The 25556-nt window shown below is 37.3% G+C and overlaps 1 protein-coding gene across 1 annotated transcript in view; it reads right to left on the bottom strand.

Annotated features, from left to right (window-relative positions):
* Nucleotides 1–14630, bottom strand: part of adgrl4 (adhesion G protein-coupled receptor L4) — a 31857-nt gene extending 17227 nt beyond the window's left edge. Inside the window, exons 1-5 of the mRNA XM_034179942.1 lie at nt 14512–14630; nt 13935–14084; nt 3559–3708; nt 1389–1538; nt 1071–1141 (exon numbers count right to left, since the gene is read on the bottom strand). Of these exons, the coding sequence (XP_034035833.1) occupies nt 1071–1141; nt 1389–1538; nt 3559–3708; nt 13935–14084; nt 14512–14557 (567 nt within the window). The 5' untranslated portion in view covers nt 14558–14630. The remainder of the gene's footprint in view (nt 1–1070; nt 1142–1388; nt 1539–3558; nt 3709–13934; nt 14085–14511) is intronic.
* Between the last annotated feature and the right edge of the window lie 10926 nt (nt 14631–25556).

The raw sequence follows: 25556 nt of genomic DNA, 5'->3' as shown, positions 1-25556 counted from the left end.
AGCACACAGTTTTTGACTGAAACTCAACATGCAAAGCAACAAATTCACAGACTGAGATCAGACGGCTGCAGTTGGGTGCAATAAAAAAAGAGTTTTCTTGTGATGTTGTGAAAGCCCAATGTATTGTGCACCATAGCAACCAGTGCAAAGGGTAAAACAGTACTAAGTCTCCAAAGACTGGTTTGTGATACTTTGTAGTTTAGTTGTATAGGGTGTGCTTGTAAAATCAAATATGTATTTTTAAATGATTATTATTGAGCACAAATTTCTTAAAATACTGTGCTAAATAATAAAAAAAATCTCAAATTTAAATCTTTCTGTTAAATGTAAATGTGAAAATATGCATTATATATAAATGTTTATTGTTCATGTTGATTCAAAGTTTTTTTTTACTAATTGTATTACCATTTACATTCATATTTGACATTTATATTAATTGACATTTAATAATAATAATAATAATAATAATAATAATAATAATAATCAGTTAAATTATACCTCTGATTTTAAAGTGACACACCATATAATTGTGCCCAAAAGCAGTTGCATTGCTGATTGCACCAACAGTAGTGCTAAAAGGGAAGATCTCCTATTTTTCTTGATTCTTATTGAACCAGAAAGAGGAGGGAAATAGATCCTGGTGATTACAACATATGTTTGAATTACTCATAGTTTGAATTACAGGGGGAACTGGGGGTTCTGGTCCCATAATTAAGACTTGCACCTCCTCCAAAAGAGGTAAAAACAGTTTTCGGGCTTTTAAACATTTATATATATTTCTTATTCGTAATTATAAATATTACACTATATTTTCCATATGCATGCCTGGAAGAATTTTGTAATACAATTTCACATTGCCCTAAAGTTCACCATTACTACACCATTTCCACATGGCGAAATTCTTGTTTAAACTTGGTTTCAGCCAAACATTGTGTGTGTCCTCTTAACTGTGGAACATTTTCCAGCCTGCTTCACGTCCATGTTTTCTTTATCACCCCCCAACAGAGGGCAGTGTCACCATATCTATTTTTTAACCACATTCAGGTGAAATCATTAGGAGAGACACTTACATATTCAAGTGTTTTGTTGACAGTCTGTGTGATGCACCCAATGTTGTCGTGGCAGTATTTTCTGGGGTGCTCTGGAAGATAATAATGATCAAAAATTATCTTTTTGATTACTGAATAATTTGGCATCATTTCTCCTGGATCAGTGATGGTACAGGCATCTTAATTTAATGAGAACTACTTAGCACATAACACCACACTGAGCTTCTTTTTTAAAAATATTAACATTTCCTGAAACATCAGTAACATTAGGGGTGGCACCATTTTCCTAATGCATTGCATAAGAGAGTTTGTGCACAATCCTCATTCTGTGTTACCGACCTTCACATCTTACACCACTGTCTGGATGAAAGTGTGGAGGGCCTGAAGTCGGGATGTAATCACGCTGACAGGTGCAATAGAACGAGCCGTTCGTGTTATGACAGCGTGTGTTTGGGCCACAGATCTGTCCCGTCTTGCATTCGTCAATATCTGAAAGATGCAAATGAAGACATCAGGTCCCGTTAAAGAAAAAGACACAGAGATTTTTTTTTTTGGGGGGGGGGGGGGGGGGGCTGTTTAAACATGATGAATTTAAGGTAGTGTCCTTTAAAGAAAATACATTCAATCAATTTTGATCCAACTTGCTAAGAAATCTGATTATGACCTGAAAAGAAATCAATATTTGGAAGCACTCAAGAGATCCAGAAAATGTTTGAAATTTATTTTTTTAAATTGCAAGCTGGAGCAAGTTAACAAAGTTTCCTTAAATTTGTCAAAAATATGCACCAGTATGTGGGATAATATAATTTCACAGAGGTAGGACAAAATTGTTTACATTTTATATGAAAACACTGCAAAAGGAAGGAGGATGTTGTGCTAAAGCACATAATTCTGTAAAGACTGTTGAAAATGGTTGATTTAGTCCAAAAAAAAACAAAAAAAAAAAAACAATTGTGTGCAGAACAGGTGGTTTGGTGACACCAGTGTTGAACTGCCAACCAAAATACCAGAGTGGTATGTCATCTTGAGAAACAATACTTTGTCTCCATTGTCCCAGTTCATCCAGCTGTAAGTCTATACTGGCCTTGGCTGTTACGGACTAACATGCTATCCAGGTTAGAGAAACTGGGCATGAGCACCGGCCCGATGGGCTACGAGATCTCAAAGACTTCATAGTCTCTATAACAGACAAAAACAGACATTTAAAACAATTATTTTAAAACAATATGAAACATTTGCAAAAGTTTTGAAAAAAAGACCATCAGATTTTACGGTTGTTGCCAGAAAAAATGAAAATGAAAATTTTAAATGATAATTTGTTTCACAGTCACAAGTACAAAGACATATTCTGAAAAGTGGGAAAACAATATATAAGAAATGTGAACACTACATATATACTTGTAAAACAAGTTGAACAATGTGAAAAAAAAACTAGCAAAATGCTTAAAAGGAATTTAAATTAATTTTTAGGAGTGTGCCGATCCAATAATCCAGCTTGGTATCAATCCGATATGGACCAAAACTGGATGAAATTAGACTGTGGAGTTAAAAAATTCCAATCCGAGTCTTCTATTGTACATATGAGGCACGTTGTGTACAATATATGTCTTCCTTTAGTGGAGTAAAATATTTGTTGGACAGTCTGCATTGATATTCATTAGACAGCTAGGTTAGACAAGTACATCCGGATAGATGTATTTATTAACAGATTAGTTGTTTTAAGTTTGGGAAAATGGTATCAGATCTACAGATTTTAAATGTTTCTGTATCACTATCACATCCGACATGAAAAAGTGGTGTCATGTCTGCCAAAGCTATTTTTAAACATGTTTTTTATGTCATCAAATTTTGTTGCAAATCTGCTAAAAGGGGTGGAGCCAATCAATTTTATGAGCCCTTTTTTCCTCAAAGAGCCCTGCTAAATTTCATAATTAAAATTCACACATGACAAAATGAAAACAATTGGAAATATCATGAAAATAAAGAAGGCAACATTATTATTTTCATCACTCGATACTGAAGTCTATGTGACTAAGTATTTTTTTTAAGTATCTGTGTTCGTACAGAGAATCCCATTTGTCAATCGACTGTATAGCTGTTAGGAAAAACACAATTCTTGTTGAATTTCAGTTTTTGTTCAGTGTTGCTACATAAGTCCCCCATACAAGTTGTCGAGACGTCTCCTGTGTAAGACGATGAACGTGCAGGAACGTTTCTTCGCATAACACAGGACAAATGTATTGAGCAAAAAATGGTTTCTCACAGCGGGGGAGTTGAAAGTCAAAGGGGAAAAGAAGCCACCTCTAATATGTTTGTCGTCTTCGGTGCAATGAAAAAGAAAAGAGTTGACACTCGCAGCTGTGCAATAACTGCTTTCTCACACACAGAACAGTCTGCATGTGACATGCAATCAGTAATGTTACATATAAACATGCATGCTCCCTGTCAAAACAAAATCTAGCCCCTTCATAATACTGTGTGAACAAAGACGCTGACATTCAGACATTACCGATGCATTCAGTGCCATCATTAGGTCGAAACTGTTCCTGTCCTGTCGAATTGTATCCATGTACACATGTGCAGTAGTAGCTGCCCTCGGTGTTGGTGCAGTTCCCCTTGTCCCCGCAGATATTCGTCACATTCCGGCACTCGTTGTCGTCTACAGTATGAAGGAGTAGAATGTAAACATTGTCAGGAAAAGTAAAACAAACTCAGTAAAGATTGACGTGTAGTAGACTGTATACCTCTGCCGGATTAACCTTGTGACCTTTGAACTGTTCAGTTATGTATAGCCACCTCAGTCTTTCCAAAAGGATCAAGACCCAACACAAAATTAAATATGTTCAGACATTTAAATTCCAAACATGCATGATTCTTTATAACAGACTGTGTATATCATGGACAGACCCTCCAGGGTTCTAGAAGTGTGGGTTTGAAGCTCAAATGCTCCAGATGATGCCATCTTGGCTGTACTTGACTCCACCTAACTCCCATCCAACACATAAATGGGTAAAGAGGTTAAGCATGGGCAAGACTGTCATCACCTATAATTGATGAATGAAGCTCAAACACACCTCCATTTCATAGTTACCAAAGAAGCTAATGCTAATAGGCTCAATCTTGTTTGGGTGTTTGATTCATGCACATTGTTGCTTACTTGGCTTTGACTTTCATTACAGGTGGATTGGGTGTGGTTATTAAAAACTATAACTGGAATATTGCCCTAGTAACTGTGAAACAGTGGAGCTAAGTTACTGATTATCAAGTTATCAATACCTGCTAATTTGTGCTAACGGTGCTAACATACAAATTAAACAATACTAAATTTTCTGTCATTGGAAATATTAGATCACCAACATTCTTCTTCAATACAAGAAATATTGGTTGCTGACGAGGTGCAAACATGTTCTGGTAGCGGACAATAGCGCAACAATACAATGTCAGACCATACCACATTTTTTGACAAACAGCGACATGGGTGCAAAAATGAACACAATTCAGCTGTGCACTCCTTTACACCAGGTATAGAGGCCCTGTACGGTTTAATAAACTTGAATATTTGCAATATTTGCTGGAGTGGAAAATTTAGTTTAAAAGTTTTCAGTCAAGGTGTAAGTTCAGATAAGTCCACAGCATTTTCTGTAAAAGATATACCGTATTTTCCAGAGTATAAGTTATGCTGGTTTTTAAAAGTTTGGGAGGTCCTGCGAATTATACTACAGTGTGACTTGTATACCGAAAAATCACACATAATAATTATAATAACTATTTATGCAGAATTTCCCATGAATCAAAGCACTAAAAATAAACTCTAATAATAAAAAAAACAATTGGCAATAATGAAAAGTACACAACAAAAATGCACAAAAATCTCAAATGAAAGAGGAGATAATGCAGGCAAAATGTACGAGTTATATATGGATTTTTCCTCTTGAAGGGGCACTTTAACAGGTGCTCATACTCAGGAAATGCTGGTAAAATGAAAACCTTCCTCAATCTGTTGAAGACAAAAGAAACGTTTATTTTGCATCTGGATCAGCATAAAAATGTATTTACATCTCGCATGTTTCAAGAACCATATCATTGCAGACCACAATCTGTCTTATACTCTCTGAGTTAATGTGTGAATAATGTACCTCTGCTCCTCCTCGAAATGTGTGCCAAGGTTGCACCTCTGTTCTAACACATTTTTTTTTTTTTTTTACCTCTTACAAAAATCTAAATAATTCATGATAATAAAACACCTTTTTACACTTTATGACAATTTGGTGACTGAGTAATGTTATTAGATTTCTTAGATTACATTAGATTTTTGTATTTTATTTCAAATAATATACAAATTAAGCTTTCCTTAGGCAACCAGGGCAAGCAGAAATTTAATATTCACAATCAGTAGTCCTATCATGTCAGGAAGTATGATGATAAACTATTCAAGAATCAATATCACTTTTCCTCAATCTGTTACATCATATTCTACTTCCTTTAAAACATTCCCAAACTGTCTATCAACAGACAACATGAAACAAGCTGAACTTGTTTGAGCCTGAGAAACTGAACCACAAAACATGCTGTTAATCCATTTACATGATTTAGATTTGTACATTGGTTGCACATGATGAGAATGTGTCCAAATACCATACTTATCTTGTGACTTTAGTTTACCTTACAGTGTCTACAATTATTATATAAGACTGAAATTTGAGCCTCAGTCGTCTGATAGCTGGAACATGATGAAACACAGCTGTGGTCTCATCCTGGTCTTGTTGTTACAGTGTATCAAACTCTTAACAGATTTAAATAAAAGCATTCACGCCTTCCTGTGTGCTGCCTGTTTTTGATTTTCTTTGTTTTCCTGTTAATGAATGTTTGCAGTAGAGGAAAACTTATGCGGCTTGCACTGAATGGAACATTCCATCAAATGTTCAACAAATGTTTTCCATTGCACGAAAACATTCACTATTTGTCTTGTATGATGCCTCTATAGATCCTTGTCATTTGCTATTTTTACTTAAAATTAGACAAGTGAAAAAGTAGTTACATCTGCATTCCGGAACCTAATGAAAAATCATCCATCCATCCATCCATCCATTTTCTATACCCACTTACTGCAATTAAGGTCTATTTGGGTGGGGGGTCTGGAGCCTATCCCAGCAGTCATAGGGCATGAGACAGGATACACCTTGGACAGGACGCCAGTCTGTCGCAGGCTCAGTGGAAAAATCATGACAGGAACCAATTCTTCAACTAACATCACTTCTATGGCTACTAACAATCGGCTTATGCCATACAGGATTTAGCTTCCTTGTTCCATATGTTTGGCTACTACTTTGACTACTACCTTTTTGTAATAAGGCGGTCATGATACAAAGTCGGTAAATGGAACCAAATTGTACGAAAACTGACATACTGACAAAGATCTATTTGCAAGTATGTGCTTCATGTGTAATGGATAAAGTGTAATGGATATAGGCTTGTACATAAGGATGTGCTTTTGTGCTCAGGTTAGAGTAGATTAGTGCTCATTAGCACTCATCAAGCTAAAATGGAACAGAGTTGTAAATTAAATTTAAAAAGGAATTAAATCAAAAATTCATGGAAAAATGCAAAACTTTACAGAACTCATTTTTGTACCATAGTCATCCATTGTTTGTCTTCCTTCTCTGGTTTGTGGAAGGGGATTCTCAAGACACGGGTGTCTGAATGTGGTTCTGTTATGCGCCTGGTGGGATACGCAGCTCGGGGGAGCAGAGATGAAGGAGGAGGACGAGATGTAGCAGGAATGATGCGCTTAACTGCTGTCACCTCAGTGAGCTGTAGTACACGCTGCTACTAAAAATGATTCACTGTGCTCTCTGTTGGTTTATACACAAATCCATCTCCTCACAGAAAACCTCTCACTTCTGTCACCTACTGAGCCTATCATCAAGTGATTGACCAATGATAATCTGATTACTTCACACCCATAAATAAATTAACGGACTAAAGACAACCGTTTGACACTCTGCACCTCACTGTCGGTATTAACAATAAAGTAAAACTGTAAACACTCCAAATGCACTTGCACAGTGTGTTTTAGAATGTGAGCTGCAGACTGTCAAGATAGGGCCCAGAAGGTTTAATGATGGTTACACTTTGTGGTGGTTTTATCTAAACCTTTTTCGTTTTGTTTTGTCTGCTGGTGCCTGTATTTGATTTTTGAGAACTTCGTGTTACTTAAAACATTTAATATTTTGACATTCAGGTTGACAAAGACACGACTCCCTCGTTAGAGACAGTGCTGTTCCAGATTTATTGTCAAACACACCTTCCATCTGTGTTCTGTCAATATTTTGACACTGACCTGCTTCGACTTTCCACTGTTATTTTAGTTTGGCTCGTTATGATGAACGTAGTGTCCTTCCTTTCCTCTGTACCTTGTGTACAAAAGTTGTCCAGGAGGGGAAATCCTTTGCTTTCCAAAGGGAGGTGACTAAATTCTCAGGGAAATAGCTCAGTAAGTGTCACTTCCACCAAATACTACATCCGTAAATTCACTTTGATGGCCTAATGTTGCTTTGCTTTTGTTTAGCAATTGATGAAAAATGAAGCCGATGTTTAAAACATGAGGTTTTAGTACAAACTGAATTTCATCCCCAAGCCCTCTGATTTTATTATTGTTTTTATCCCTGTAAGGCCAGAAGGATGACACAGAAATGTGCACCATTAGTGAGCCCGTTGGTCCATCAACTTCCACTTTCTTTTACCCTCAACAATGTGAATGTTCTCTTAAAAATCAGATTTCTGCCATATTTGAATTGGGCATCTAAAATGAGTGCATCTTGGACAAAAATCACATTTGAGCATGATTGAGTTTCACAAGATGCTGTAAGAACCACCCATTTTATGTTGTTGTTCCCATAATAACGAATAAAATTCATCATATTTTCATTTAATTTTAACAGAACATACCAAAAGAGTGTATTTTGGACAAGTTCAAATTTCAGTATGATTGAATTTCATCAAGATGCTGTAAGAACCACCCTTTTTATGTTGTTGTTCCCATAATAACTTAAATAAAATTCATCATATTTTCATTTAATTTTAACAGAACATACCAAAAGAGTGTATTTTGCACAAGTTCAAATTTCAGCATGATTGAATTTCATCAAGATCCTCGAAGAGCCGCCCACTTTATGGAGCAAAGTGTTTACTTTTGTTCCCATGATAACTTGAATAAAGTTAATCATATTATCACCAAATTGTAATGGAGCATCCCAAATGAGTGTATGTAGGACAAGGTCAAATTTGAGTATGACCCTTTAAGGGCCGCCTACTTTATTGACCATAGGGTTGAATCTTGTAATTTATTTATTTGTTAATTTATTGCCTCTGTCAGTGTCAGCTGGTGCTTTTCCATATCACTACCACAGGCCAATGAGCTGCAAACATCAAAACCTGGTCTTCACAAATTATAAACCTTCCTGCTTGAAATTCTGAAAGCAAAACTGCCAATATTCTGTTTTACCACAACCCATTGTGGTACCATGATTAGGTTTCTTTAATTTAAAAATACAGTATCAACAGAAAAATACATGTTTCAATGAATATCTTCCAATTTATCTCCCAAAGTGATCAAGTCAACACAAAACTAACAGAAAGCCATGGTACAAATTAGTAGTGGAGAAGACTTGGCCCATTAAATGTGCCTTCTATTTGTTCCTTATCAAAGATCTTGGAGAAACTTGTTTATAAAAGATTAAATGACCATTTGCTTAAGAATTCAATTTTATACAGCTATCAATATGGATTTCGGAAAAATCATTCAGCATATATATGGCCCTGATTGAACTGATGCATAGAATTCATTCAGCTTTAAACAACAATGAATTTGGAATTGGTGTGTTTTTAGACCATTCAAAAGCGTTTGATACAGTAAATCATGAAATTTTGCTTTCTATAAATATGGATTTAAAGCAACTGTTCATAAATGGCTTAGTAATTATTTATTAGAGAGAAAACAGTATGTTTTTCTAAATTTGGAATCAGAAATTAATTCTATAGAGTGTGGAGTTCCTCAAGGTTCGATTTTGAGACTGCTATTATTCATAATATACTGTATATCAATGATTTTGCATCCATTTCTACTACAGCATTCCCATTATTGTTTGCTGATAACACTAACCTTTTTATTTCCAGTAAATATATAGATGGTTTGTTTAAAAGTTTAAATAATGATCTCTTGAATTATCCAATGTGGTTCAAAGTTAATAAATTATCGTTAAATATAAAAAAAAGTCTCATTTTATGTAATTTGCTGGCAATAAAAAATACAATCATGATCAAATTAAAATTTATATAGACAACAAAGAAATATCAGAGGTTTCTTCTACATGTTTCTTGGGTGCATGGATGGATGACAAATTGTGTTGGAAAGAGCATAGCTGAACCAGTCCCAGCAGAAGACTGCCCCTCCTTGAGCCTGGTTCTGCTGGAGGTTTCTTCCTGTTAAAAGGGAGTTTTCCTTCCCACTGTTGCCAAGTGCTTGCTCATAGGGGGTCGTTTTGACTGTTGGGGTTTTTCTGTAATTATTGTATGGCTTTTACCTTACAATATAAAGTGCCTTGGGGCAACTGTTTGTTGTGATTTGGCGCTATATAAATAAAATTGATTTGATTTGATTTGATGTTTGTAAAAAAATAACTAAGTCAGTAGGAATTATAAGCAAAATAAGACATTTAATACATTAGAAATGTCTTTTAACATTATATTACAATTTAGTTTATCCTTACTTAAATTACTGCAATATTGTATGGGGAAGTGTCTTTGCAACTTATATAAACAAAATTTTCTTTTACAGAAAAAAAATTGTTAGAATAGCTACTTTTTCGAAACCTTGTGCTCCAAGTGTACCTTTGTTTTTCAAATTGCAGCTCTTATATAAATATCTTCCTGACCTGTACATTTGTTTTCAGAGCTCTTTATGATACTAATTGGCCTTCTTTTATCAAATATTATTTTTGGCATAACCATCAAATTCATAATTATCCAACAAGGCAGACCTCACATTTGCAATAATGGTTGCATAGAATGACTCGTTATCAGTGTCACATCAGATATCATGGTGTTAAATCATGGAATAATATGGTACATCTTGTAAATTCACCCATCACTTTATACTGATATAAAAGTGGATTAAAAGTAAAGCTCCTACATGAGTATTTATAATGACAACTTAATATTACCTGGTTTAATTTAATTCAAATGTTTTAAACTTTGTGAATGAGATAATACTGTTGTATACTGCTGTGATTTTTTTGTTTGGGAGTGGGTCTTTGATAGGCCTCTTTGGCTTCTACGACTCCCTTGCACAGTATGCTCATATTGGGCCTCATGTATCAAAGTTGCGCACTTGTGGCGTAAATTTACGGTGTAAATTTTAAGTACACCAAAGTTGCCCTAACATGTATCAAGCAGTGTGCACCTGCCCATTTCCAGCGTACGCCTGACGACACCTTGAAAAATGCGGCGGGTGAAAACTATTGTAATTATAATAAACACGCCCATAAATATTCAGACTCCGCTTCAGACACACCCTCATTTTACGACATGGAAGCCAGGAAGACAGCAAAGAAAAAGAACTCCACCAATCACGACGCGTGCCAATAGAGCGTCAAAAGCGGCCGTCGTATCAGTTGTTTTGTAGTATAATCAAAAAAGTGTTACAGTGGTCCCTCGTTTATCGCGGGAGTTACGTTCTAAAAATAGCCCGTAATACGCGAAACCGTGACGTAGTCAGCATTATTTTTTACAATTATTATAGACGTTTCAAAGCTGTAAAACCACTTTATACACTTTTCTCAATCAGACATGAACATCTTCTCACTTTTCTCTCGTGTGTAAACAAATGCCAAGTAGCGCAGCCGTTTTGGCGTACACCCCATATACACTCAAATATCGCTGTACGTACGTTGATACATGAGGCCCATTGTATCTTTTTTTTTATTGTTTTATGTATATATATTATTTTCGTAAGTTGTAATATTTTGTTATGAATTTCTATTGTGCTAATAAAAAAATTAATTTAATCAGTAACTTTTTTAGAGCAGTACAGTTGTAAGTCACACAACAACAACATAAAATACTTAATTTACTCTAGAATTAGTGTACAACATTTAGGGGTGAACTATTAAATATATTAATATATTAAATATTAAATAGAATTAATTTGTATCAGATCCACTTAATTTACTGAAATTTAGGAACTCCCTTATACTGAACTTTGCTTTTTTGTATTATTTTGTTTGGTTGTTTTGCAATAATTTAGCATTTTGGGTTCTTTTTCTGTGATTTTGCAGATTGATGGTCAGAAATGAAAAAAAAAAAAAAGGTTGCGCAGTTTCTGGGAGACCCATCAAATCAATAAATCTCTGTGAATGACATTTGCTGAGTTCTGAAGCCAAGTGTTCACAAGAAAATTAATTATTTAAATTAATAAATGTTACCAAGGACAACAATTTGTATATACAAAAAGATACAAAGCTTTCAAATTTTCTGAGAAGCAAATCTCCAACAAACAGGATCTGCATGTTTTGAAATAGCAACAATCATAAATGAGCTTGATCACATAAAAGCCGAAAGGGAACAAGATAAGAAAAATTTTAAAAAGTTTCACCACACATAAAATTTAACTATGTTCCTTTCTTCTTTCGAAGGCATTATTTGACAGTTCTTGACAAAAAAGGACATTTCTTCACTTTAGCTGTGTGTAGTAATAAGTGTATGAGAGGGCTATATCTTCACGCAGCAGTAGTCTCTGTTACAACTCATCTTCAAATGTGCGAATCGACTCGTGGTTAGAACAAGAAACCAACAATAACAGAAGAACAACATTGCGCTGAAATCAAATTAGCTCAGAAAATGTGTGACTCAATATTTTATGAGTTTTTGTGATTTGACAAAAGAGGAAGAAAAACAAAAAAATGGATGGCTGATTGCATTTTGTACAATGACAATAATGTATTCCTGTTCTATTCTACACCCAAACAGCTTTTTTAAAACAGTTATTTTTGAATAATTAGTTTCAAAATAATTTCCTGAATAAGTATTCATTAAAAACATGCTATTGACGGCCAGTCAGAACCTCTCAGACATTTTGATCTCTCTCGAAAAAGTTCATATTTGCATACTATATACATGCTGTGTGTCTGTCATTCTGTCTGGATAGATAGATAGATAGATAGATAGATAGATAGATAGATAGATAGATAGATAGATAGATAGATAGATAGATAGATAGATAGATAGATAGATAGATAGATAGATAGATAGATAGATAGATAGATAGATAGATAGATAGATAGATAGATAGATAGATAGATAGATAGATAGATAGATAGATAGATAGATAGATAGATAGCAAGCAAGCAAGCAAGCAAGCAAGCAAGCAAGCACAGGGTAAACCCAGGTTGAGTGTTGTCATGTATAAATGATGTCATTCTTCAGAGCTCGATACCCCTGGGAGGCTGTAAAAATGTCATGATGTTCCTACATTATGTTTTGACATAATGCAGTGCTTCTGGGTCAGACTGCACTGCAAGGTGAACTTGAATATTATTTATGTATGTGGTCCTGATTTTATCACTATTACCAACTACTCTCAAGTACACCTCTTACCAACTACTATGTAATATACGGCAACTGAGGCATCAGGTGAAGTCAATATTCCCTTCAAGGGATTGTGTCATCTTGACCATAATCATAGTACTTGCATTAGTTCCTGATAAAAGTGCTTAAAAACACTTTGCTGGAAAATGTTTTGAGTAATCCTCATAGCAGTTCGAGGTTAACTCTACATTTTATGGTGGTGGTATATTTTTGTTAAAGGTTTCTTAAAATATATAGTGCAGCAGATAACTGATACAACCCTGCAGATGGTGATAGAAGCAACAATTTCAGGACAAATACTCCTTAGACATTACTCTTTTGAAACTAATTGGCCATTTGAATTTTCAATAGACAGCCAGGTAGGGGTCAATTGAAGAAACAGGGCTAAAAATTAAAAGATGCTCCAGTCATATTGAACCCTACACCACATTATTTGTCTCAGCATAAAAATTCCAAAAAGGTATAGTTTGGACTGTCTGTGACTGAATGTTATGGAGTTATAGGGTAAAAACAGCAAAAATGGAGACAAAGGTTCATTTGTACAGGGGTAGAAAGTTAAAGTTGTTCCAATTTTGGTAAATGTGGTGGAAATTATTGGTTGAGCTAATAGGATTAATAAATGGAATAGTATTGACTGTGATGAATGTTTGGTCTGCAAAGTAAAGGTTGACGTCCATTGGATTCTGTGACATGTGACATATCTTAACCCGTAGCATGATATCTAAGCATGACCCATGGTGTAAACTATTTCTTTTAAAAATCCTATTAACTCAGCCAATAATTAGCATCACTTTTTTACCACTTTTGACCCCTGTACAAACTGAAATTGACCTTTGTCACCATTTTTGCTGTTTTTACACCATAACGCCGTAACATTCAGTCACAGACAGTCCAAGCTATACCTTTTAGGAATCTTTGTCATCAGACAAATAATGTGGTGTAGTTTTCAATATGATTAGATCATCTATTAATTTTGACCCCTGTGTAATTCTTCAGTTGACCCCTACCTGGCTGCCTACTGAAAATTCAAATGACCAATCTTTTTTTTTTTTCAAAAGAGTAATGTCTAAGGTGTATTAGTCCCAAATTTTGTGCTTCTACAAGTATCACCATTTGCAGGATTCTTCTGTAAATATTCTCTTATCTGCTGCACTAATAGTGCAAGCTTCTATGGCAACCATAAGCAAGACTGTATTGTGTCATCTCTGTGTTCAGCAATGTTTTACGGCTTTTTATATTCACCATGGCAAAATGTTGTTCCGTCTCCAGTATATCCATGGTTACAGAAACAGGCCTTGTTTGATCCATTCAGGGACTTGCACGTTGCGAATTGATGGCAAGAATTGCAAATGCCAGCGAAGCTGCATGGGTCCATGAGGCTGGAGAGCCATGCTGTGGAAACACAAGAAGGAGACACAGAATGTATAAATCATTGCTCGTGAATATTAATAAATGTAACTAGTCTGTGATATGCATATGCCTCTAGACTGGGATGTGATACTATATATATATATATATATGTGTGTGTGTGTGTGTGTGCGTGTTTGTATAAAACCATATTCCAGCCTATTTCAGGACACATGGCGGTACATAGGACACATGGCGGTACATAGGACACATGGCGGTACATAGGACACATGGTGGTACATAGGACAAAGTTTATATTGCATTTGAAGAATAACAAAATATCACATTTTTACATCATCACATTTTTTTATATTTTAAAGTATTCTCACATCTCACATTTAATTTCTATAGGAACATGCCTCCTTAATATACATGAAACACAGTCCTGCCATATAGGATAAAGATCACATACCTGTGAGGAGTATAATTTTCATCGGGGACTTGAGTAAGAACTCCATACTTGTGTCGGGTCAGTTTTACTTTTAGTACAGACTGTTTGGGGGGCTGGCCGGTGACGTGGCTCATTTCCTTGCATCAGTTTTCCTGTTTCCTTAAACCTGGCCCTTCCTGTCCTAATCTTGTATTCTGTTTTCAAAAACAAACAGCATGCTCCATCAAACACAGTAACCCCAATTTAAGAGTAAAGTTACCCCAAGTACAAATGAGGATTTGTAGCTTTTATTTTGTGTCTTGTCCGTTATTGATGCTGTAACTCCTGCAGTGTTTTTTAAGTCGTACCTTCATTGTTCTCACTCCAACACAGCAGGCTGTGTAAACATGGGTCAAATCTACTGCCTCTAACTTCACTGAAGCACGGCCTCCTCCCTTCCTCAGCACGTCACACTATCTGGCTATTCCACCTTATGTGCGACTTCCATCTCAAATCCTTCCAAATCTTCTTGTAATTCACTTTAATGTCTGGTATTAATATCTGGATTATAGTCTTTCATGCTTTTAATAAGACTTATTATTTGTGCATTTAGGGTTTTCACTTTATAGTACTTTTTCTTGTACTGAATACTAGTTTCACTTTATTTTACAGTCGAAATCTTCTTAAACTCATAATCAGTATTTTAGGGCAACTCTGGTTGAAATGTTGTAATTTATGTTATCCTTTTTGTTGTCAATGATAGAATTTGCATAATTAACATTGAAGATCACTAACAGCTTTCTTGTTATAAGAATATAACTTTTAGATTCTAAAGTTGCAGATTTTTAGGAGGAAAAGCCCATGTAGGTTGTACCACCAAAGTACTAAAAGTGAATGCTTTTTGTTGCCAATAAGGATATGATTTTTTGCTGACTCCATTTTCTGTTGTTAAACTTCATCAATTACCTTTTGAGGTACTTCTACTCAAACAGACAGTGGTTCAGCTGAGGAAACAACACAAATGTTTTAATATTTCCATAACTAGAAAAATGATCAACCATGCACATAACTGCAAGAGAATTTGATGAAATAATGGTATACATTAAGAGGAGTTAAATTACACTGTAAACCATGTGTGTAACAGTGTGTAACCAGTCTGGACAGAAATCTTTAATTTTTTTATTTATTTTGGAAAATAAGATTCTAAAATAAAAACCAACATTAATGTATCATAAACATGTGTGCGTGCGACACATGCGCACACATGCGAGGCACATGCACCACATGTGTGTGGATTTTTGCAGCTCCACAGTTGTGAGGGCACTTTGACAAATTTCACATCCAGCTCGACAGTGATCGCCCGCTGACTGTTTTTGTGTTAATAGTGTGAATGGCCACACATTTACTAAGTGCCAAATGAGCGGTGTTAGATGTTCATGTGTGTCAACTGGAATTTGGCCAAGACCTGCCGCAAGAGGGTTAGATGGGCTCTCACAGCGCACACTCTGTCTTTCAGCCACTGGTGTGCGCAAATAGTTGTAACAGCAGGTGTACGAGGTGTTAGATTTTACATGTTTGCATACGATTCCTGCTTCATGCACACTTCATGCACAAGTCGACCACATTTGTACTACACTCAACAAAAATATAAACGCAACACTTTTGGTTTTGCTCCCATTTTGTATGAGATGAACTCAAAGATCTAAAACTTTTTCCACATACACAATATCACCATTTCCCTCAAATATTGTTCACAAACCAGTCTAAATCTGTGATAGTGAGCACTTCTCCTTTGCTGAGATAATCCATCCCACCTCACAGGTGTGCCATATCAAGATGCTGATTAGACTCCATGATTAGTGCACAGGTGTGCCTTAGACTGTCCACAATAAAAGGCCACTCTGAAAGGTGCAGTTTTGTTTTATTGGGGGGGGGATACCAGTCAGTATCTGGTGTGACCACCATTTGCCTCATGCAGTGCAACACATCTCCTTCACATAGAGTTGATCAGGTTGTCAATTGTGGCCTGTGGAATGTTGGTCCACTTGTCAATGGCTGTGCGAAGTTGCTGGATATTGGCAGGAACTGGTACACGCTGTCGTATACGCCGGTCCAGAGCATCCCAAACATGCTCAATGGATGACATGTCCGGTGAGTATGCCGGCCATGCAAGAACTGGGACATTTTCAGCTTCCAAGAATTGTGTACAGATCCTTGCAACATGGGGCCGTGCATTATCCTGCTGCAACATAAGGTGATGTTCTTGGATGTATGGCACAACAATGGGCCTCAGGATCTCGTCACAGTATCTCTGTGCATTCAAAATGCCATCAATAAAATGCACCTGTGTTCTTCGTCCATAACAGACGCCTGCCCATACCATAACCCCACCGCCACCATGGGCCACTCGATCCACAACACTGACATCAGAAAACCGCTCACCCACACGACGCCACACACGCTGTCTGCCATCTGCCCTGAACAGTGTGAACCGGGATTCATCCGTGAAGAGAACACCTCTCCAACGTGCCAAACGCCAGCGAATGTGAGCATTTGCCCACTCAAATCGGTTACGATGACGAACTGGAATCAGGTCGAGACCCCGATGAGGACGACGAGCATGCAGATGAGCTTCCCTGAGACGGTTTCTGACAGTTTGTGCAGAAATTCTTTGGTTATGCAAACCGATTGTTTCAGCAGCTGTCCGAGTGGCTGGTCTCAGACGATCTTGGAGGTGAACATGCTGGATGTGGAGGTCCTGGGCTGGTGTGGTTACACGTGGTCTGCGGTTGTGAGGCTGGTTGGATGTACTGCCAAATTCTCTGAAACGCCTTTGGAGACGGCTTATGGTAGAGAAATGAACATTCAATACACGAGCAACAGCTCTGGTTGACATTCCTGCTGTCAGCATGCCAATTGCACGCTCCCTCAAATCTTGCGACATCTGTGGCATTGTGCTGTGTGATAAAACTGCACCTTTCAGAGTGACCTTTTATTGTGGGCAGTCTAAGGCACACCTGTGCACTAATCATGGTGTCTAATCAGCATCTTGATATGGCACACCTGTGAGGTGGGATGGATTATCTCAGCAAAGGAGAAGTGCTCACTATCACAGATTTAGACTGGTTTGTGAACAATATTTGAGGGAAATGGTGATATTGTGTATGTGGAAAAAGTTTTAGATCTTTGAGTTCATCTCATACAAAATGGGAGCAAAACCAAAAGTGTTGTGTTTATATTTTTGTTGAGTGTATGTGTAAAGGGGCCCATAAACATGTATCTGAGATGATAAGAATAAGTGGATACCAGAGATTGGCCTGACATGGAGCCGCAAAGGGGTGGCTAACCCTTAGTTACACAACATGGCAATGAGTTCAAAAAGAACCTCAAAACTCCAGAGTAAACAGAGTCAAATGTCTGAAGGCACTGGGAAGAGGCACATTTGAAATTAACTATCAAGAATGGAAAAATGTAACAGACATTTCTTTTCAATATTAAAAGGAAAATCCACTATTGTGATGGTGCAGTTTATGTGGCAGGGAGGGAAAGTTTCCACAGACGTGCCCAAAAATTTTTGAAGGTAAATGGGTAAATGTACATATCTGTCCCACGGATATGTTTGCAAATTTAATACCCATTACTACATTGGATAACATTAAAATTGAGGATGACTGTTTCTGCAACATCAAATATTTTGTGTCTGTTACCTTCAACCCACGTGGAACTTCTTAAACCGAAACCTACGGTAATTTTAGGCATCGTATATACATTACTCTGGAACCAACCCCACTGAGGTCCTTAGTTTGTGTCTCCTTACCATAAGGTCACTGTCCTCAAAATCACTGTTGATAAATTATGTAATTATGGAACACTATATGATTGTTTAATGTGAAACCTGGCTTAAACCTACTGCTGGCTTCCAAAAGTATTGGAACATTTGGTATTTCACAAATTTTAATTTGTTTAAACCATTTCAAATACAGAAAATACAAAAAATACAAAATTTAAACATTTAAAAATTTCTTAAATTATCTTCCTTGAACTCAATATGAAAGAAAATCTTTACAACTTGATATAAGTTAATTAAAAATTTACAGTAAAAGCCAAGATGATGGGCTGCATAATTAATGGAACCCTTGCTATATTAACTTTAAATAATCAGTTTCATTGCCAGTTTTCTTCAGACAAGTCAGGGGATGGCTAATGAACATTTCCAAGTCAATGAATATGTCTTGGACTTTATTTACAACAATTATGAAGAAATACAAACAGTACGGCACTATATCTGTATGGAGTAGATAGTTCTCAAAAATGTCAGTGACTGTGCAAGAAGGAGAAGCATGAGGAAAGCCACCAAGACACCCAGACAACCCAGAAGAACCTATAGGCTTCTCTAGCTGTGATTGGAGAAAATCTGCATAGTCCATGCTTTTCATTTTGTATCTTCACTTATACAGCTTCATGATGTAGTGATATAGAGGAGGATTTTCTTTCACAATACATCAAATCTAGGCTTCACTCCTCTGAATCTGGTCTGCTTCAGGTTTCTTCCTCAATATCCTCAGAGGAAGTTTTTCCTTACCACTGTCACCTCTGTGCTTGCTGGGGTTGGTAAGGTTAGACCTTACTTATGTGAAGCACCTTGAGGCAGCTTTGTTGTGATTTGGCACTATATAAAATTAAACAAATTGAAATTGGAAAGCAATACTTGTATCTCAAATTGAAAAAGCTATAAGCCTTAACCTCATGTACTGAGCATGAATACCGTTTCAGTTGCAGGATCCAGACAGGCAGATAATCAGACTGTTTTTATTATTTCATTTATTTCCACCTTAGATTAAACAAAATGAATCTACATTATAACACAAATGGATTAAAGTCTTTCAGAGACTTTTTGTGCCATATTAGACCGCACACTGTGCAAATGCTTTGTTTTAATAACATGTCTCAGCATGTTTATTTTTGCAAGAAAATGTAGTGTGATACATTTTCATTTTCTATAAAGGAGGGTGGGCTGCAGTCTTTGATAAGACAGAGAGGAGTTGGATGTTTTTCTAAAGAGAATTCTATTTAATTCCTATCACAGGTGTTAAAGTTCTTCCTTTCGGGCTTCCTGTCGTTTTCCTTGTAAGTGTATCTTTTTACACAGCAAATGATATGCAAAGTGTATAGTTTGCATTATTAACATTACAGCTAGTGCATGCAGTGCCACTGAAAATTGTGTCAAATCAACTTTGTCACAGTAGAAATGAACTCTAATAGTGTTGATCAAGTTGACTGAACATTCCATTTTGAATGTGACCACATCCACTTGCTGCAATGTTAATTTAACATGGCAAAATTTACAGGGTAACTGAGTTTATGTCCAAGAATTTACAGTATTTTAGGAGATTTGTTCAGGTGAAGACATAGACAAATGAGGTGACATCAGTGAATATAGGAAAAGAGTGTCTCATATCCCTTATGACTTAATAAATATGTGCTAATCCCACATGTACGTGTTATTAAAATCAATGCAATCCATAGTCCATGTTGAGATATGTCACATTCTGTCTGAATGCAAACTGTCAGATTTTAATGACTTGATGTTTGCTGTGAATTGACATTTAAATCCCAATATATAGAGGATAGGCAGCGAAACAAAGTCAAATCTTTGAACATTGCACTTGACATATTGCCTATCAAGCCACCAACAGAGACATATATTGCCATATATTGTCTGAATCCCTTTCTAGTCCAAAAATTGCTAGACAAGCAAAACATTTGCACGATAACATTTAATATTTAGTCAATGCACTTTTGTCTGATTTTACTAGTTTGTGCTATAGCACCATGATAAAATAACAACAAAAATCTTCGAGCCTATAATTGCCATATCTGTAAATACAACGCAATGCTAAAAAACCCTCAGCCATTTGAGAAATATGTTCTTTATAATATGCAGTTGTTTAATTAATTACATACAATTTGTACATGTTCAATAAAGCCTTCTGTCAATCAGTCAATCAAAAACAATATTTACATTTTAACAGTGTCTGCAGGAGGTCTTGTGTGTGTGTGTGTGTGTGTGTGTGTGTGTGTGTGTGTGTGTGTGTGTGTGTGTGTGTGTGTGTGTGTGTGTGTGTGTGTGTGTGTGTGTGTACATGAGCTTTTGACAAGAGCGGAAATTGTGCAAATCAAGGAATATTTGTAGATCAGACCCCAGAGGTGTTTTCAGGTTACAAAAACAGTGTTTTCAGTTTTAGAAGTGTTTATTTCTTGCTAGCTTTTACATAATATATGACAAAGAGGTTTTATTTACGAAACTGAGTTTTGCAGCTAGCTTCCAGCCTGTGACATCACCATGGTATTGTCTGTGAAATATTAAGTTCAGAGGTGTTATTAGGTTCCAAAAACAACGTTTTTAGTTTTAGAAGTGTTTATTTCTTCCTAGCTTTTACATAATATATGAGAAACACGTATATAAACACACAAAATTAAGCGGTTTTGGAGAGAGCAGCCACTGACGTTATGGAGCAGCTCTACTCTGATTGGCTGTCACCCCCGCCACTCAAAAACAGATCAAACAGATTGAAACAGAATGTGACTTTTTAACCTCTTAAAATAACACTTAAAATAGATCACAGTTAGCCACCTTTGAACTTGTCCAAGTTCTGTGTCCCAAGAATGTTCCCTGTGAATAGGGCTGTAATAGGACTGATGGATGGACGCGAAGCCTTCGCAATACCCGACGGCCATATTTGACGGCCTCGAGAAAAAGTCATTTAAAGTTTTTCCCCATATGTACAGGCTGTGAAACAAACAATTGGAAACAACTCTCCACTCCGTAAATTCTATAAAACAGACCTTGAGGTGTAAATTAATGTCTCACTGTGCTAACTAAAGTAAGCTGAAGACAGAATGCTAGCCATTGCCAGCAGCAGTTAGAATGCTTGCCAAAATGAGCTACTGTATATTCAGAAAAATAAATGATGCTGGCTAAAGTAGTGGAAGCAAAAAAACTTCATTATTATGTTTGTTTCTGTGTAGAACTTTTCCTGCAACACCATATTTTCAGGTCTGAAATGCTGTGTTCAGAACCCTCAGTTCAGAGATTCCGGCATCCAGTATGGGCAAAAATGCCTTGAATGCTACTTTGGGTTAGAATTTTTGCTCAGAAAATTGTGAGGAATTTGAGAAACCCGAGGTGCCTGATTTACCCAAGTTAACGTCACAGGCATGGTGGCCCCCGTTGTGACTGCTGAGACAACAATGTTACTAATGTTGAAAATGCATCTTTAAATTAATTTTTAACAAGACATTACTACTATATGTATATGTTTACATTCTATGTACAGTTAGTTAAGTTACCAGTATCACACATCAGCAAAAATGTCTTTGACAGCTTATCATTTAGCCTCAAGAATAATGGTGTAATTTCCCCCAGTTCTTTATGTAAAATACTGCCCCTTTCCAAGAACCAAAACATTATAGTTCTCATTTTGAGTTTATTGAAGGTCACATGAAAACCAGGCCTGGGTCCCTCACAGACAGCAGCCATCTTGTGAAGAGACCCCGTATGTAGCTTGTACAACCCTTTTATACTCGGTGGACGTTACAGTGGGTGTGGTTTAGTCTCACATTTCTAATGTTACTGGCTCTCTCCAACAGGGGGAGCTCTCTCTGAATCTGAAACTTGCACATGTGATGGAAGTGAAACTTAACTCTTCTTGAAACTTTAAACGAGGTTCCAGACACTGTTAAACAGATAACAAAGCAAACACTTGAGAACTAGTATAAAATAAGGAATTAGTACAGATATTATCTAACAGTGGTAACCAAAGGTATCCTGTGGTATAGGCTAAGTAGTTGTCTCAAATTACTGGGGTAATTACATGAACACACTTTGCGGAAGTGGGGCTTTTTATGTCGGGTCTTTTCAAGTGTCTGAGTGTTCTGAACGCAGCATAAGAACATAATTAGAATAGCTTGTGTGTATCGTGCTTTAAATAGAAGTGAGCTGCTTCTCGAGAAACACACTGGTGTTACACTGAGCACACATTGCATTAGTGGGCATTTCTGTGACATTGTCATGGAAGTTTAATCGAGAAGTTTAAAGGGTACATTTTTGCTTCTCATCCCTGACTACCGGGACACGCACACACACATACACACAACACACACCACCCACACACACACCACACCATATATATATATATATATATATATATATATATTATATATATATATATATATATATATATATATATATATATATATATATATATATATATATATATGCCTAAATCATTTAGCAGAAGTGACAGCTAAAAGCTAAACCGATTAACTTTAGTATTGACTCCAGTACACTGGCAGCTACTTTTGAGTAAAATTAAAGGCAGTCCACAAGCAACAATGAGCCAGCACCTCTGACTGAGATCAGCCCTTCTCTCTTCATTTTATGTTTGTAAAATTGCAATGTGAAAACAGTGAAATACACCACTACATCAGTTTTGATTCATTGATATTTACATTTACTGTTACCTACCTTTAGTGTGTAATTTTGTTACAAATTTGATTGCAAAACAAAGTCTGCATGAAGGACTTCAAATGTGTTTGTCTTTTAACCAAGTATTTCCACTTAGTTTGTGGAGTCCAGCCATTATAGTTCTGCTGGACAAACTTTAGCCCATTAACTATTATACAAGTATTTATAAGACATCAGCATTACAAAAATAATGTTGGGCAATTGTTTTGATTAAAATGATTGGCATTGGCTTATGTCTAAAACAGGTTAACCCGGGAAGCACCGGGTACCCCAGCTAGTATACACACACACATACATACATACATACATACATATATATATATATATTATATATGAGGTCTGTGAGAAAGTATCCAACCTTTTTATTTTTTTTCAAAAACCATATGGATTTGAATCATGTGTGATTGCATCAGCCAAGCTTGAACCTCGTGCGCATGCGTGAGTTTTTTCACCGCCTGTCGGTTTGCGTTCGCCTGTGAGCAGGCTTTGTGTGAGCAGTAGTCCACCCCTCTTGTCAGATTTTTATTGCGAATAAAATGTCTGCATCAATTTTTGCCAGAAACTGTGAGAGACCTCCAGGTGGTAACCATTCGGAAAATTCAAATGGCTTTCAGGGACGATTTTATGGGGATTACACAGATTAAGGAGTGCTCCAGCCAGTTTAAAGACCGCCCACAGCTGCTGAGAGCGCACCGCGCTCCGAGCGCCGATTGACAGGCTCAAACCCGCTGAAACAACCAGATCATTTCCAACGTGAAGGCTTTGTTGATCCGGGACGTTGTCTGACTTACACAAAATGGCAGGAGACGTGGACATCAGCACTTTTTCGGCACATTCCACTGTTACAGGAGTTTTTTTTCATAGAAAGAAAAGCGGGACGGATGAGCCATGGAGCCGTTCATGGCGCGGCACAAAACCACCTCCGTGTTGGTCTTACAGGACGGCTTTGAGATGGCTTTCAGATGGCTGTCGGTGGGTTTTCAGTCGTGTGACTAACCGAGAAATTGAGCATGAGCTGGACATGCCAGAACATGTCCTGTGAGGCTTCATCACGGCGTTGCTTTGCACCATGCGGCTCCGTCCCGACGTCCGGAATTCCTCTGCTCCTCTTTCCATGACAAAAACTCCTGTAACAGTGGAATGTGCCGTTACTTTCCAAACTGGACGCTGTGTTTTATCCGGGACGTCCTCTGACTAGCACAGGAATTGCGGAAGATGTGGACATCAGCACTTTTTCGGCACATTGAGACAGACGTGCGGAGGAATTCCACGCGTCGCGGTGGAGCTGCATGGCGCAAAGCAATGCTGTGATGAAGCCTCACAGGACATGTTCTGGCATGTCCAGCTCATCCACAATTTCTCGGATAGTCACACGACTGAAACCCACCGACAGCCGTCTGAAAGCCCATCTCAAAGCCGTCCTGTGAGACCAACACGGAGGTGGTTTTGTGCCGCGCCATGAGCGGCACGGTGGCGCATCCGTCCGCTTTTCTTTCCATGAAAAAAACTCCTGTAACAGTGGAATGTGCCGAAAAAGTACTGATGTCCACGTGTCCTGCCATTTTTGTGTAAGTCAGACGACGTCCCGGATCAACAAAGCCTTCACGTTGGAAATGATCTTGTTGTTTCAGCGGGGTTTGAGCCTGTCGATTGGCGCTCGGAGCGCGGCGTGCTCTCAGCAGCTGTGGGCGGTCTTTAAACCGGCTGGAGCACTCCTTAATCTGTGTAATCCCCATAAAATCATCCCTGAAAGCCATTTGAATTTTCCGAATGGTGTCCACCTGGAGGTCTCTCACAGTTTCTGGAAAAAATTGATGCAGCAAAGCTCCAAATTGTTCAGACATTTATTCACAATAAAATCCGACAAGAGGGTGGACCACTGCTCACACAAAGCCTGCTCACAGGCGAATGACGCAACCGACAGGCGTGAAAAAACCCATGCATGCGCACGAAGGTTCAAGCTTGGCTGATGCAATCACACGTGATTCAAATCCATATGGTTTTTTAAAAAAATAAAAAGGTCGGATACTTTTCTAACAGACCTCGTATATATATCCTGGCAGTCAGGAGGATATAGCAATAGCAAGAGAATTTTTACAGTATGTGTATTTAGACATGAACATGAAACCCCCACTACAACTACGTATATTTATTTGTCAAAGGCAGATTGAAGACACATTAAAATTGTGCCCAATACATTCAGGGTGCAATTTTCTACCTGGTGCAAAGTGGTTCTCAGCACAGCATAAATTTCATTAGGTGCATTTGACTTTATTCTGTGTCTAGACCTAACACATTGAATGTTGGTTCCAAATTTAGTCTGACTTTCTCCGGTGCAGCACAATGTCACCATGCCACATGACACTAAAACCTCACAGGAGCAAGCCACTTACAGTCAGGCACTGGTTTGCTCTTCCGCAGCTACACCAACTGGGAACCGCCCCTGTGACAACAGAAGTTTGCCCTGATTGGCTTAAAGCTTTACTGACACTCATGATTTGTGATTGCTTGCTGTTGTGGAGAGATGTCTCTTTGTTTGGAGTATTTTATTTCAAACACC

This window comes from Thalassophryne amazonica, chromosome 10 (genome assembly GCF_902500255.1).
Source record: "Thalassophryne amazonica chromosome 10, fThaAma1.1, whole genome shotgun sequence".
NCBI classification, from domain to species: domain Eukaryota; kingdom Metazoa; phylum Chordata; class Actinopteri; order Batrachoidiformes; family Batrachoididae; genus Thalassophryne; species Thalassophryne amazonica.
This window is presented reverse-complemented; position numbering and strand designations above follow the sequence as displayed.